The 13,592-nt window shown below is 35.3% G+C and overlaps 1 protein-coding gene across 1 annotated transcript; it reads right to left on the bottom strand.

Annotated features, from left to right (window-relative positions):
- Positions 1 to 5,091: 5,091 nt before the first annotated feature.
- LOC114731538 (CSC1-like protein At4g35870) lies at positions 5,092 to 7,893 on the bottom strand. Its single transcript, XM_028918737.1, has one exon. It carries the CDS (start codon positions 7,706 to 7,708, stop codon positions 5,297 to 5,299), a length of 2,412 nt encoding a protein of 803 aa, XP_028774570.1. The 5' UTR covers positions 7,709 to 7,893; the 3' UTR covers positions 5,092 to 5,296.
- Positions 7,894 to 13,592: the final 5,699 nt, after the last annotated feature.

Raw genomic sequence — 13,592 nt, 5'->3', positions numbered from 1 at the left:
ACCACAAAGCGATGTCGTTTTCCTTTCATTTCTAAGGAAAGAGCACACGCGGTTAAGCTACATCTAAATTAAAAATAGCGGCGGAGTTTTGTGGTTGCGTCTTACTCACCCCTGCCACGTGGCTCCTCATCTGTCACTTGCGCCTCTGGCCGGCTAACATTTCTTGTTTTGTGAACGCTTTGCCCTCCTCAGCATCGTCATTTAATTTAATTTAGTGCCTTGTCGGTCAACCATGTCGTCCTTCGTTTCTTCTTTCAATCAAGTTTTAACAAAACATTCTGCGGTATTATTATATTATTAAATAATTTTGAGGAACTCAACATATTAAACGTACGCGTGGCTGAATTTGATGGAAGAAGGTGCCGAGTTAGAAAGCATAATGACAGAGTTGCCATGACTTCTAGTTTCGATTTCCAACCCCGAAAAGTCAGGGGTTTGAAGGGTGGGGTTGCGTGGTTAGGCCATCAAGAGGAAGTTTCCGGGAGAGGGACGTTGGTTGGTTCTTACTCTGTTTTCCTTTTCAACCCCCAAATGTGAAAAACATAAATGAAAGGAGAGGAGAAGAACCAAAAGAGGCAAGCCCCACCCACTTGCTTCCCAATCCAGCGTATCAAAACCATTCTCATCATCCATTTGGTCGTACTCTTGAGCTATTTGACCCGTCAGCGTGCAAGCTTTTTCTCCCTCTCGGTTAAATTTTCCTTTGACATTTGATATCCCAACGTTGGACGTTTGCGAGGGTCAGTTTGCTCCCCAGTTTTTGCTTCTAGAAGGCCGTCACGTTTTGACTCGTTGCGCTGTGCTGAATGATTCAGATCTTGGAATCCGCCATCAAAGCCTTCACCACACGGGGCTTTAATTAGCCTCACCTAATTAACACCTAACTCACTCACTCGTCACATTCTGCATCAACTAAACAACAAACTGTTACAGCGTCATCATCCCTGGCAACTCCCCTATTTTTTGATTCACGATTGAGACAGCGTTTGTCAACATTATAATATCTTACGGTTCTTTTCCTAATATATATAAAGAACACGCCTTCTTTAATTTAATACTCCCTCCGTTCCTTATTATAAGAGACAAATAACCAAATCACGTTAATCAAAAAAATAGTTAAAATTAGTTGGGGACAATTAATGTGTAAAAAGTATAATTTTTTTTTAACAATGCCCCCATTAATAAAGAGAGAGAGTATGAGAGAGAATTATTAAATTATTAAAAGAAAAAGAAGTGGGAGGAGGAGAGAGTATGAGTTGGAGACAAAATAAATAGGGATAAAATAGGAAATCAATACAAAAAAATAGAGACAACTTTTAAATGTCTTTTATATATAGGAACATACTATAAGGATCAAATGTCTCTTATAATAAGGAACGGAGGGAGTATATAATTATCATGACAAAGCAAATGGTTGGGTTGGATCATGTTTAACACGGAACTGAGTTTTCTAGGAAATATTACATGTTATCTCGTTTAACAAAATGAAGTCCATTGTAAAATTCTCTCATTCAACGCTAAAAGGAGGCATCTATGAATTGTGTGTCAATGAATTAAAAAGTTCTGGGGGTCTTCAAGGGTCGAACTCAAGAAACTGTTCTGGCTCCATCATCCCAAGCATGGTTCAATACAAGCAAAAGGGTCCATAGTGATAGTTCAGCCGTGAGAGGATTTGCAGATCCAAGATTACGCATGAAACCCCACACAAATCTGCCTTCATTATCTCTAATGACCCCACCGCATATCCTACAATGTAATTAAACAAAGAAGGAATTGAACTCGTAACAACCCCCCAACAAAGAAAAAGAAAAAAGATGGAATGAATTGAACTCCATCTACATTTAGATTCACCCAACCCAAATTCTGGTTGCAAACCATTAATATATTGTAGTCATTATGCTCTTTTCGCAAGTCGTTTCCGTGCTTTGAAGTGCCACTCTTGTCTGCAAGGGTATTATTCAGACTTCTCGATCTTACCCTCATAAACTCTTTCATTTCTTCTTCCCCGCATTAGCTAGCATATGACACACACACACACACACACACACACACATATTAAAGAAACTCAATTTTCCAATTTTCATCTGAGTAAGACATACAATGGTGAACAACTTCAAACGTATTATAGCTTGGAAACTCCTTTCATAAGCCTTCTCTAAATCATTCATAGCAGCCATGGATCATTTCTTCAGAAACGATAACATTTTGTATCTTGTGCCTTCCCGGGACAAACTGCATGGATACGATCAGCTTACGCAGATCCTGTGCCATGGATCATCTTACGCTGAAATGTCTTCATTCTATTCGCATTTATCTTCATAACGGCCTTATATATGTCATTGAGTATACAAGTAGACTCGTACGTCTGAAATCCTCGGGAGATTCAGGGTGTTTTTTCTTGGAAATAAGGACAATCTCAGTGTTCTCGATCTCTCTGATCCTCCATGGCGACTTTGAAAATGCACTTTAAGAATTCCACAACAGAACAACCAATATAAGTCCATCAGGACCAGGATATTTCAATGCTCCCGTTCCAAAAGTGGCTTCCTCGATCTCGACGTCCTCCAAATAGTGACCGGCTGATATTAACCTTCTGTGCCCAAATCAGATCATCTTGTAGTGTAGTTTCTTCCCGTCTCTCCCCAAAACTTTCTTTGCAAGTCTTCTAGATTACCAGAATTCTTTTCGATTTGCCAGTGCTATTGATCCCATCAAGCCTCTGATTAAGCTTCTCTTCCTTCTGTCAGCTCTTTGTTCCACTATTTAATGCCGCTTCAATGAACGTAGCCACAGTAGCTACATGACCCCTCGGTGGACCCATTCCATATTTTCTTCACAAACTCTTCAAAATTAACCCGCAACAAATCGAAACAGACGTACCACCTTCCCACCTGCCTTTTGATCTAAAGCAAGCTGAACTGGCAGTGATCACAGCATTTGATTTGGCTTTACTTTTGTTTTGATTAAAAACCAATGCTAGAGGCACTTTATGTATTAAAAACCAAAAATAACTTAAGAAAAAATATTTATATGTATAACGACCTTTAATTCTGCGATTCTCATTCTTTTCCAGCGTCTGCTGAGTCACTGATAAGAATTGACTTGAGAAAGGCAAAACTGGCATACAACGAAGACTATTGCATGTATTTATACAGTATAAGCATCTCGCAATATATTACGAAATAACGGAAACATGCTCTGTATCAATTATATGTCTTCAACATATAATCCTCAAAAAGTTGATCAGTTTTCGCTGCTTAATGAATTGTTGGCTTTGGAAGACCTGATTTCCCGTTTGTGAGAACCACATTGGAGAGGCTAAATTAATCACGAGATAAATGGTGAAACAAGTTTCACCTAATGAAGAAACGCCAGGTCACGAACCATTGGGTCTCCTGTTCGGCCTGGGGGCGAGCCTGAGTAACAAGGTGAGCATCCACTACATGCTGCTTCCTTCCCATCTAAGTTCTGCAATCATAAACATACCCATTAATTAACCAGAAACCATTGAGAATGAAGTTATCTTTTCCATTGTCTTCTTCAATGTAAGTTTTTGTTTAACCACTAATCTGAACTCTTGTAGAGCCCACACCTTTCTGGGAATCATAGGAAGAACTCCACTTCTGACTGTGGCAGGCAAAAAGAATGACAAATCAGAAGCTGCATAAAAGGCAATGTTGATGATTATACTCACCTGATCCAACTTTGTTTCTTTCTGAACTGGAATGTACAAAGTCGCTCTTTACTGTATGTTTAGGCATATTTATATCATTGCCTTTCTTCTTAATATCGACGTCACAAGTGGAAGGAGCAAGTGATCTTGTGACTTTCAGTTCAATTTATTTTCATCTTTCATTGCAATGGTTCTAGTGAGGAGTAGTGGATATATTGAAAGATCGGCACATGTTTAAAAGGGAATTCCATGAGAGACAAGATTGATGATCAACAGGGCCATAGGACATTGGATTTTCTGCCATGTATAAGCAGGAAAGAGAGCTTTTGCGTGAGCGAGGGTGAATTTGGGAATGGTATTTAACCAGATGGCGTTGTTGATCTCCTTCATTTCTCTTGCGCCTTTAATTCATCCTGGCCCCTGTGAATTCCTACGTTTCATCATCCTTGAAACCTTTCTTTCACTTATACCAGTATTAAAAGGGTTTCGTTTTTCTATTTCCTTATGTTTTAATCATAAGCCTGTGGTTTTGATATATGAATGATTCATAGTCCTGTGCTTTAAAGGTTTTGGGACACTGGAAAACTCGATTACGAGCAAGCGCACAAGTTCGATGTCTTTCTTTCATACAACTTGCAGTTGATCCCACAACCTCGTTTTGCATTCTGTTTCGTTCTCTAATCCTTCTTTAAGGTGTAGAGAACTGATTGGATTAAGATAAAACAGAGCAATTAGTATTTAAACTCTATTTCTTTTGCTGCCTCTATGGTTGTTCCATGCCTTTTTATTTAAAAAGAGAAATTGCTGTTGATGTGCGCGCGCTCTCAGTGCGTACAACTTCTTATTTATAAGATGATAATAAAGCTGTTGACTTTTAGTTTGAAATTTATTTCTTTTTAAATTTGAGATGGCATAACATATTTTTAAAACCCATTGGCAGACTCGGCGCACAAATCCGTTTGAGTTAAACCTCCTCAATTCAAGTCATATGCACGTTCAGACGCACGGTAACACTTCAAAACTTGCACCAGTTTTGAACTTAAGTACTTGTTTAGATTGGCTTATTTAAGTGCTTACACTAAGCTTAACTGTGCCTACTACCAACTTGGCTTGAGAGTAATATTGGACTAGACAGAGCAGAATTAAAGGGCTCAATTTAACAAGAAGCCTAGAGGCTAACACAAATATTGAATGGTCCAATTCTTAATTCCTAAATATTAAGATTCAACAAACTGACCAAGCAAACGATTTCTTGAGAATTCAAGGATACAGCAAGGAGGATCCATTTGCCACCCAAATTGCAGCAGGAAATGCTACTCGGACAGTTGCAGCAGATCGAAATCTAAAAGTCCCATACAAGGATCCACTATCAGAAGATATGCAGCATGAAGAGCTTCTTCTTCTTCTTCTTCTTCTTCTTTTTTTTTTTTGCGCCGGGAAGGGGAGGTGGGGGAATTGACTGTCATGAACATGTTTACAATAAAATATGAAAAGGAGCTATTTCCATTTTTTTTTTTGGCGGGGGGGGCTCACCCTTGAAACCTCCACTCCCAAACCCCCTTGAAATATAAAAGGGAAAAAACTAAGCTCTGCACAAGTGGAATAGACCTATTAAAGCTTGAGTTACCCATGGTAGCAATCCCAATCAAATCTTGGTTGCGAAAACACTTCATAATCAACGGGCCCCTCCACGATGTTGTCAATTGTTTGAATGGACTCCAAGAGAGTTGGGGGAAAACTTTCATTACCAGAAGGCAATATTTTATACAAGACTAAAAGTCCAAGTGTGAATATGGCTTGCAGCTTGGTAGAGTCACCTTGGACAGAAAAGAATAGAAGCATCGCTAGTAGGAATAAGTCAACGCAGAAACGCATGATGCACAGGACAGTATCCATTAACCTTCCATCGTTGCCAGCAGGAAAACCACGAACTCGATATACGAACAAGAAGTTGTACTTGTCAACCACATATCTATACCCAAAATAAATTGCACCAACAGGGACCACAATTGGAGCAAAAGAACAGTATATCAGAGTAAGTGCAAATATTGTCAAATTAAATGCATAGTACTGTGCAAAATCAAATTGCTGCTTCGGTGCAGGTGAGCTTCCAGTCATTGGATAGACAAGAAGATCTTGTCCCTCCAGATTATCCCCATTCAGTGTGGGGGTGTCATAAGTAGTTTGTGACATCAGAGGTCTCTGAAGATTATCAATTTCCTGATGCTCTAATGGGTATTCTTCACTTTGATCAGGAACTAACTGAAGCATGTCATTCTTCTGGAAGGTTTTAATTTTCCTTTTGATCCAAGGGATAGGAGCCAAAAGATCAAAAGATATACCCAAGAAAGTGCTTGTGATCAGAAATGCAAGAGACGAAAGGCATGACCTTGACAGAAATGATGCACTCATATATTGCTCAATCCTCTTGCAATCTTCTCCATCCAAATAGCACCGACCCATCTTTAGGATCGTACTCTCCAAGGATGATTCTACGAGACCCCTCAAGAGAATAAGATTAACAAGGAAGAAGCAAACCATCTTCACAAGTGAAGCTCTTTGTTCCCCAGATACAGTAAGATGGCGTTCAAATTTGGAGAAATAAGAAAGAAACGATGGGATTACTATATACATGCTTACAAATATGATGACATTGGGCAGGAATTGAAAAACAATGCTTGCAAGCCAGCTAGAGCTTTGTACCCAAGCCAACCACAGTTGAGCATTATTCATAGCTTCAGCGTTGATGATCCTCCCAGCACTCTTAACAGCACTGATCACAGCAAGGGGAGAACTGAAAAATAAGAGCATCAATAATAAGCAAGTATTCACAAATACTCTCCGCAGTTTCAGTGAGAGCTTCGATGTTCCCATGTTATTCCAGTAAATGTCAGTTGCCAATGGAGCGCGCTCAACTTTCCACTGGTTCCTTTGAAGACGTAATTCAATGAGAGAAAAGAACTTCCCAATTCGCCTCCTCTTTTCATTTTGAAAATCCTGGACTGCTTTATTAGCAGTATACACATCCTTAAACATAACAAAGGCAACTCCAGCACTGCGTGCATGTCCTTCTTTATAGGCAGCTAATTCAGTCTCCAATTCAGCCCTTAATTCTTGCAATTTTCTTAACCTCTCTTCATCAGTGTAGCCAAATCTAGCAAGAATGCCCGAAAATATGTCCCGTAACCGTTTCCAAGAGTAAACCACCCAACTCCCTAAACCCCAAGAAGTACCCTGAGCATTTCCATCAACTTCAATATCATCTGGCAAAAGGCGAGAGTCCATTCTTGCCACCAACCATGAAATTTCATCCCTTACTCTCAACAGCTCGGCTGCCAAATCATCCAAAGCACGCAAATCCATAGGCACAATTAGCTTATAAACCTTCCCTGGATACCTATATTGAAAGTACTCCCGCAATGCAACTCTATCATCTCCTAAATTTTTTGGTAGACCCTGCACCATTACAGTGAATATGGCAGTGGAATTCGCAGTAGGGTCACTTGGATTACCATATCCATCCCTAAATCTAGTAATCCTTAACCTCTCTTCGATAGAGGAAATACCAAAATGAACCAAAACAACAACCACCACCGCAAAAAGAAAATGTACCCAAAGTAGAACCGAACCTTTCTCGATGTGATTAATAGTAGTCTTCGAGAATTGGTCATCCAACACAGCAGTCCCGGCATAAATATTAAGCGGAAGAATTAGCAGTACAGCCAAGCCCGCAATGGACAAAAGAACTGCGCAACTCCCACCTTCGATCAAAAGAAACTGGGCAGCATCAGCCCCGCAATGGCGAGCAATTTCACGACCTGTAGCGTGCCAAACGGCAAGAAGCTTGTTGACAAGAGCAGCAGGTCCCGGCATTCGGTGGTGGTCACTGCGTAGCTTCACAAAGATGAAAATCAGTAGGCAGCAGAAAGCCCCAATCGCCGATATGTTCAGTAAGTACTGTATGTTGCCGTACCACGCGCCATCCAGGTCCCCATCGTCGCCAGAGGATGGCGGCAGAGGCAGGGGCCCCTCCATACAGAATACCGATGGAATGACAGCGAACGGCAGAGACAGGACGATGCACTTGAAAAAAAACTAGGGTTTATACTAGCAAAATCTAAACTTCAAGAATATAAGGCGAATTGACTCCAGTCCAAATTGAATTCTGTTCTTAGAGCACACGATTTCGGCTTTTGCAGGAACAATCGTAAAGTTATGGCTTCTTCAACGATGAGAATTCGTCGAGGAGAGACGAGGCAGGGGAAGACGACTGAGGACATAGATGGAATTCTCGCAGACGACCCAGGTCATAGAAGGAATCTAGAAATTACTTTCAGGATGAGAATTTACCCCCACAGGCTTGATCCCCGTTTCCCCCTACAATTAACCCCCCCCAAAAAAAACGCCTTTTCCCAACATTAATTCTTTTTATTTGGCAAAAAAAATATTTTCTTAAACTACTACCTCCGGTCCTAATTATAAGAGTCAGTTGACTAATTTGAGGAGATTAAAGAAGCAATTTGAGTTAGTTATTTGTCCTAAATAGGTGTTGTCTTTCCCAAAATATCATTACTAATCAAGTGTATTAACTAGAACTATCATCATTAGAAGGACTACCTTGGAAAAAAATACATAAATATGAGAGACAAAATAGATTGGGGTCTTATATTTAGGAACAAAATAAAAGTCAAATAAGGTTTTATATTAAGGACCGGAGGTAGTACTAGTTATTTTGAACAATTTTAAAGAAAAATTTAGACAATAACCTTTTAAAAATTTAATTAAGGATCATCAATTTTTATTGGAAATTTCATCTTTAATATTTTAAGTAATTTTTTTTTATATTTTTAATATTTTCAATATTATCTCTCAAATTTTCTGCACTTCCCTTTAATTATTTTCAATAAAAATATTAAAAATAATTATTGGAAATTTGTCTGGCCATTAAGTATTGAAAATATCTAAACTAAATGCTGAAGGCATCAATATTCTAAAAATATTAAAGATGAGCATTAAAATGAAAAGGCATGAGTATTAAAAAAAAAAAAGTAAACCAATAACGCTAATAAACACGGGAGATTTAATTTCAACTGATAATTTTACTTTTTAAACTAATTTTCAAATTTTAGGATCTTTAATTATAATTAGTGTTTTAAAGAATTTTTAAATGTGATTTGCAAGGTTGCCAAACTCGTAAATTTAAACAAAATCGTGATAATGATGTAAACTCGAATCGTAAACTTGAATCGTAAACTCGTAAGAGTTTACTTTTATTAATAAACTGGTATTAAAAATATATAATCAAATAATTAATATATAAAAAATAAAAACAATTTCATTTAAATATATGTTAAATTTAAATAATTAGAATTATATCAATTAATGTTCATAATTTATCATATTTAACAAAAAAATTTCTATAAAATTCATATATAAAGTCACTAAATATAATCAAATTTGAAAATTTAGCACGAGTTTAAGAGCGAGTTAATACAATTTTGTAAGCTAAAAACGTGAAAACGGTAAACTCGGTAAATAAACTTGTAAGTTTAACCGAATTTATAATTATTATGAGTTTAAAAACGAGTCGACACGATTTTATCAGTTGAAAATGTAAAAACGTTAAACTCGGAGAATCAACTCGCGAGTTTGACAATAGTGGTAGTTTCTCTTTCTTGTGATATACTACCTCTAATTCTAATTATAGATTTTTATTATATATTACAAATAAAATCTTATAATTAGAATCTTTACTGATAATCATGACTCGGTAGGCGCGTGGTACTTGGCAGCTGCGCATCCGGCCCCGTGACACTGAGCACAATATTTGACAACCCCAATATTCTATACTTCTACTATAGCATGCAAGAAACAGTAACATATTAACCAAGAGGATGGGGTGAAAAGGTTTAATCACATAGAATTATTGCTTTAATGTATTTTTTACTGACTGAAAACATTTAATTAGTCTACATTCTTGGCAGTGCTCAAATCTAAATACTCACATGAAAAAAAAAATTCAGCTAATTTTAATCGAATTAACCATTAAAATAAACAGTCACATTAACAAAAATTATACTCGCACGCACATAGTTAGGCACCACTCACAATAGCTTTTTTTTTTTTTAATTGCCGAACGCGTGAACCGCTATTTCCCATTAAAAAAGATAATTAATCTAGTGAATAATTTACACTTGCAATTGTTTTATAATCGTATTTTTTTTTTACCTTGATTGTTTTATAATCGTGAATAGCTAGCAAAGAATAGCATTTATAACGTGACACCTGTATGGATGATTTGGGTACGTTACTATTAAAAGATTTGACTGATATGATTATGGGTGTTCGTAAGTATGGTGTAAACTGTAGAGAATGCAAATCTTGCCATTAGCGAATCGGTAGGCAGCTTTTAACTAATTGGCACGTTCCAATTTCATTTGACGGCTTATCGTGGTTTTATGTATATGTAAGTAGAAGTAGCCGCTTCAGGAAAAAGGTAGAAGTAGCCGCAGCCTGCATGCACTGGGAACACATGCCTGTCCATCAAACCAATAAATAATAAATTAGCCCGCTCTTGGTGTTGGGACAGCAATACGCAATAGACAGAACAACAGATCAGATCAGATCAAAACCCAATTTGAAGGCTGATTTTGTTTTTAAAGGTTTGTACCCATTGTGAGTGAGTTCAACAGCATGAACTACACTCCCTTACTAAAAAAGAAAAAGGGTTTGATTTCCCATTACAGCATTTGGGGAGGTATCATGGTGTTTATGAAGGTTTGCTCTGCTCAACACTGACATCACTTAAAAAGAGTTATTTAAGTGTCCTGCTTTTAATTTGGATTGAGCTTGAACCCTTATCTAAAATTTTTGTAGCCAAAAAAAAAAAATTGGGTTTTTAAGTTTGTAATTGAGTCTAGTTCAGCAGTAACTGGAGATCACATTGAGTTGATCCAAGTAGTTAGGGGCTTTAATTTTCTTTTTTTTGAGATTTTTTTAGGAGAACTAAGATTTCAAGCCGAGAAATGTAATTAGAACAATAAAAAATAGGAGTACATTCCATGCTCACCAAAATGATGAGCATGGGGTGCTCATCTTAATTTATACCATTTAGATTAATTTTAGATAGTCTATATCGAACTTAAATAATTTATATATCTTAATTAATGTTGATTTTAATGGATGCAAAAATTAAAATAAAGATAATCTTATAACTAACACTTCCTTTGAAAAAAATTTAAATCTTGAACCTTTCGTAATAGATTTTTAATGGTTTAGATTACATTACACCAATAAACACACAGTGCTCAATGAGAAGCCATAAAAAATAGGTATAATCACATAAAAATCATCCCAAAACATTAAAACTTAATTACAAATCCGCAAGAATCCTCCAACAATATTAAATAATAATACAAAACAACATTCAAAATTACAATTTTTTCTTTTAAAAATCACTTGGACCAGGCTAGTCCAAGTGGTCTGACCACTTGGTCTAGAATCTAATCTGACTTGACCAACTAGTCTAATTCAGTCTAGTCTGATTTTAACATATTATTTATTTGCATTAGACTGAATAATCTTGAGTTGGAATGTTGAATCAAACCATTAGATTTTTACACATCCCTTATTTGGGGATTGTTTCTCCAATTTAATTTTGTTTTATCATTGACCACCAAATGATTATTGCTCTCGTTAATACAATAAATTGGAGGACTGCACTTGGCCCCAAGTATAAGATTTCAGCCTATATTATCTATTATATTTATTATTTTTAGATTAACTTATCTAATCTATAAATTAATATATAATCTAATGTTATGTATATGATTATTTAGGGAGATCATATCATATGTGCTATAGTTAATTAATTATTCTAATCTATAAATTAATAGACAATCTAATGTTATATAGATATGATTATTTAGGGAGATCATATCATATTTACTATAATTAATTAATTTTTTAATTAATTTAAATTAGTTAACTAATTCCAGTATTAAAAATCAAAAGAGGTAATACTTATCAAACAATATGTTTATTAGCAGAGTGAATTATCTGCATGGAGTTCTGAGAAGGCCCCGTGCAAGGCAACAGTGATCTGTTAAACGTTAGGCAACGATCAGCAAAATCATAAACATTACTACTCCTCTGATCCTTAATATAGGATTCAATTAGTGAGTTGGTTTTGATCTTAAATATAAGACCCATTTCTCATATTTATCAATTATCTCTAAATTACCCCTATGGATACTCTTTCAACCATAATCAAATAGAAGAGAAAGATAGGGTATTAAGAAATATAATTATGGTATTTTAGGAAAAATGTGTCATATTTCTTGTAATTAACTAACTTACCTAATTTCCTTAATTTAATCAAATTAGTTAAATGGATCTTATATTAAGGACCGGAGGAGTATTATTTTTTTAATATCTGAGCAGTGGATTCTTTTGTTTGTCATGTAAGTTTTGCTATCGGAACTTAACTAGTACTCTTCCGGTCTTAAATATAATATTCTTATACACATTAGTATAAGTGTTTTACATTTAAAACTAGAGGAGTATTTTAACTTAGTTTAGCCTCATTCTCCTAATTTTCATGGATTTGAGCAGATCCACTCATCTCACTTGTTTCAAGTAACTCTAGCTATGCGTTATGGACATTTTATCTGTAATTGGTTTCCGGAAAAAAAAAAAAAAAACACAAAGCGGACCAGGAAGTGGCCAAGAGGTGAACGAAGGAGTGACCAATAATATATTTTATGCATGAAACATGACGTAAATTCAGTCTGTGACATATTAAAAGTGTATTTTCTTAAAATTTTGTACTGATATATAAATACATAGATTTGGTGGTGCTCTCAGAGTTGCAATTTTCCCCGCTTAGATAAATTGGGAAAAAATTTCATTAATAATTTTATTGGTGAGCATAAGTTATTAATTTATCAGATCATTTTCACAATAAAATTTTTAGAGGGGACTTTTTCCTAATTTTTCCTATTTATTGTGAAATTCATATTTTAATGTTATATTGATTTTAATGATATTAATAATATAACTAATCTATCAATGCACATCAATACACACACATTACTGCATGTATCTTTATATAATAAAATCTCCAATAACTCTTAGTTTTGGTGGGGAAAATTTTCAAAATGAAATGCATACCAGATGCACATAAAAAAAAATCTTTTTTTGGCCAACAATAAAAAAAAGATCATACAAGCCGAACGAGTAATATAAATTACTTTTCATGTTATGTGCAATACATATAATTCATATAAGTTATTATACATCTAATGCTAATAATACTATATATGAAAAATTGGGATGAATTCCTTATCGAGAAATTAACTGGTAAATAATCTTTGAGAGTTTTGTACAACTCATTTTCCTTCTTGCGCAGTCCATCTTTCCTTGTGTGTAATTTTTTTTTTAATGTGACTAAATTTTTCCTGTGTACAATCTATCTTTTACTATGTGTAATTCATCTTTTCTGTGTTCAAGTTAGTCCTAATGCTTTATGCAAATTATTTTTTTTATGCAACTTAATTTTTGTTATATGTAACTCGTTTTTTTATACTCCTTCGATCTTTAATTTAGGACTTATCTAAAAAGTTGGTGTTAGTCTTCTATGCAAAATCTATTTCATTTATTTTATTTTTTTTCAAATTAATCATATTGGTATTCCTTTAACAATAAGTAAGTAGAAGGAGAAGAAAAAGTTAAAGTGTTTTAGAAAAAACATATCACGTTAAACTAATTTAACTAATATATTTAATCTACTCAAATTAATTAATTAAGTTTTGGATAGAACAAGTATAATTTATTATTCCAAGGACAATTTAATAATTGATTCTAATTTTTCTTATTATATATGTGTGTAAAATCCTATTACTTGTGAATGATCAACTTA

Source organism: Neltuma alba, unplaced genomic scaffold, assembly GCF_004799145.2.
Source record: "Neltuma alba isolate B1F8T4 unplaced genomic scaffold, ASM479914v2 tig00012836_pilon, whole genome shotgun sequence".
Classification (NCBI taxonomy): domain Eukaryota; kingdom Viridiplantae; phylum Streptophyta; class Magnoliopsida; order Fabales; family Fabaceae; genus Neltuma; species Neltuma alba.
The sequence above is the reverse complement of the archived record's forward strand: the minus strand, read 5'-3'. Positions and strand labels throughout refer to the sequence as shown.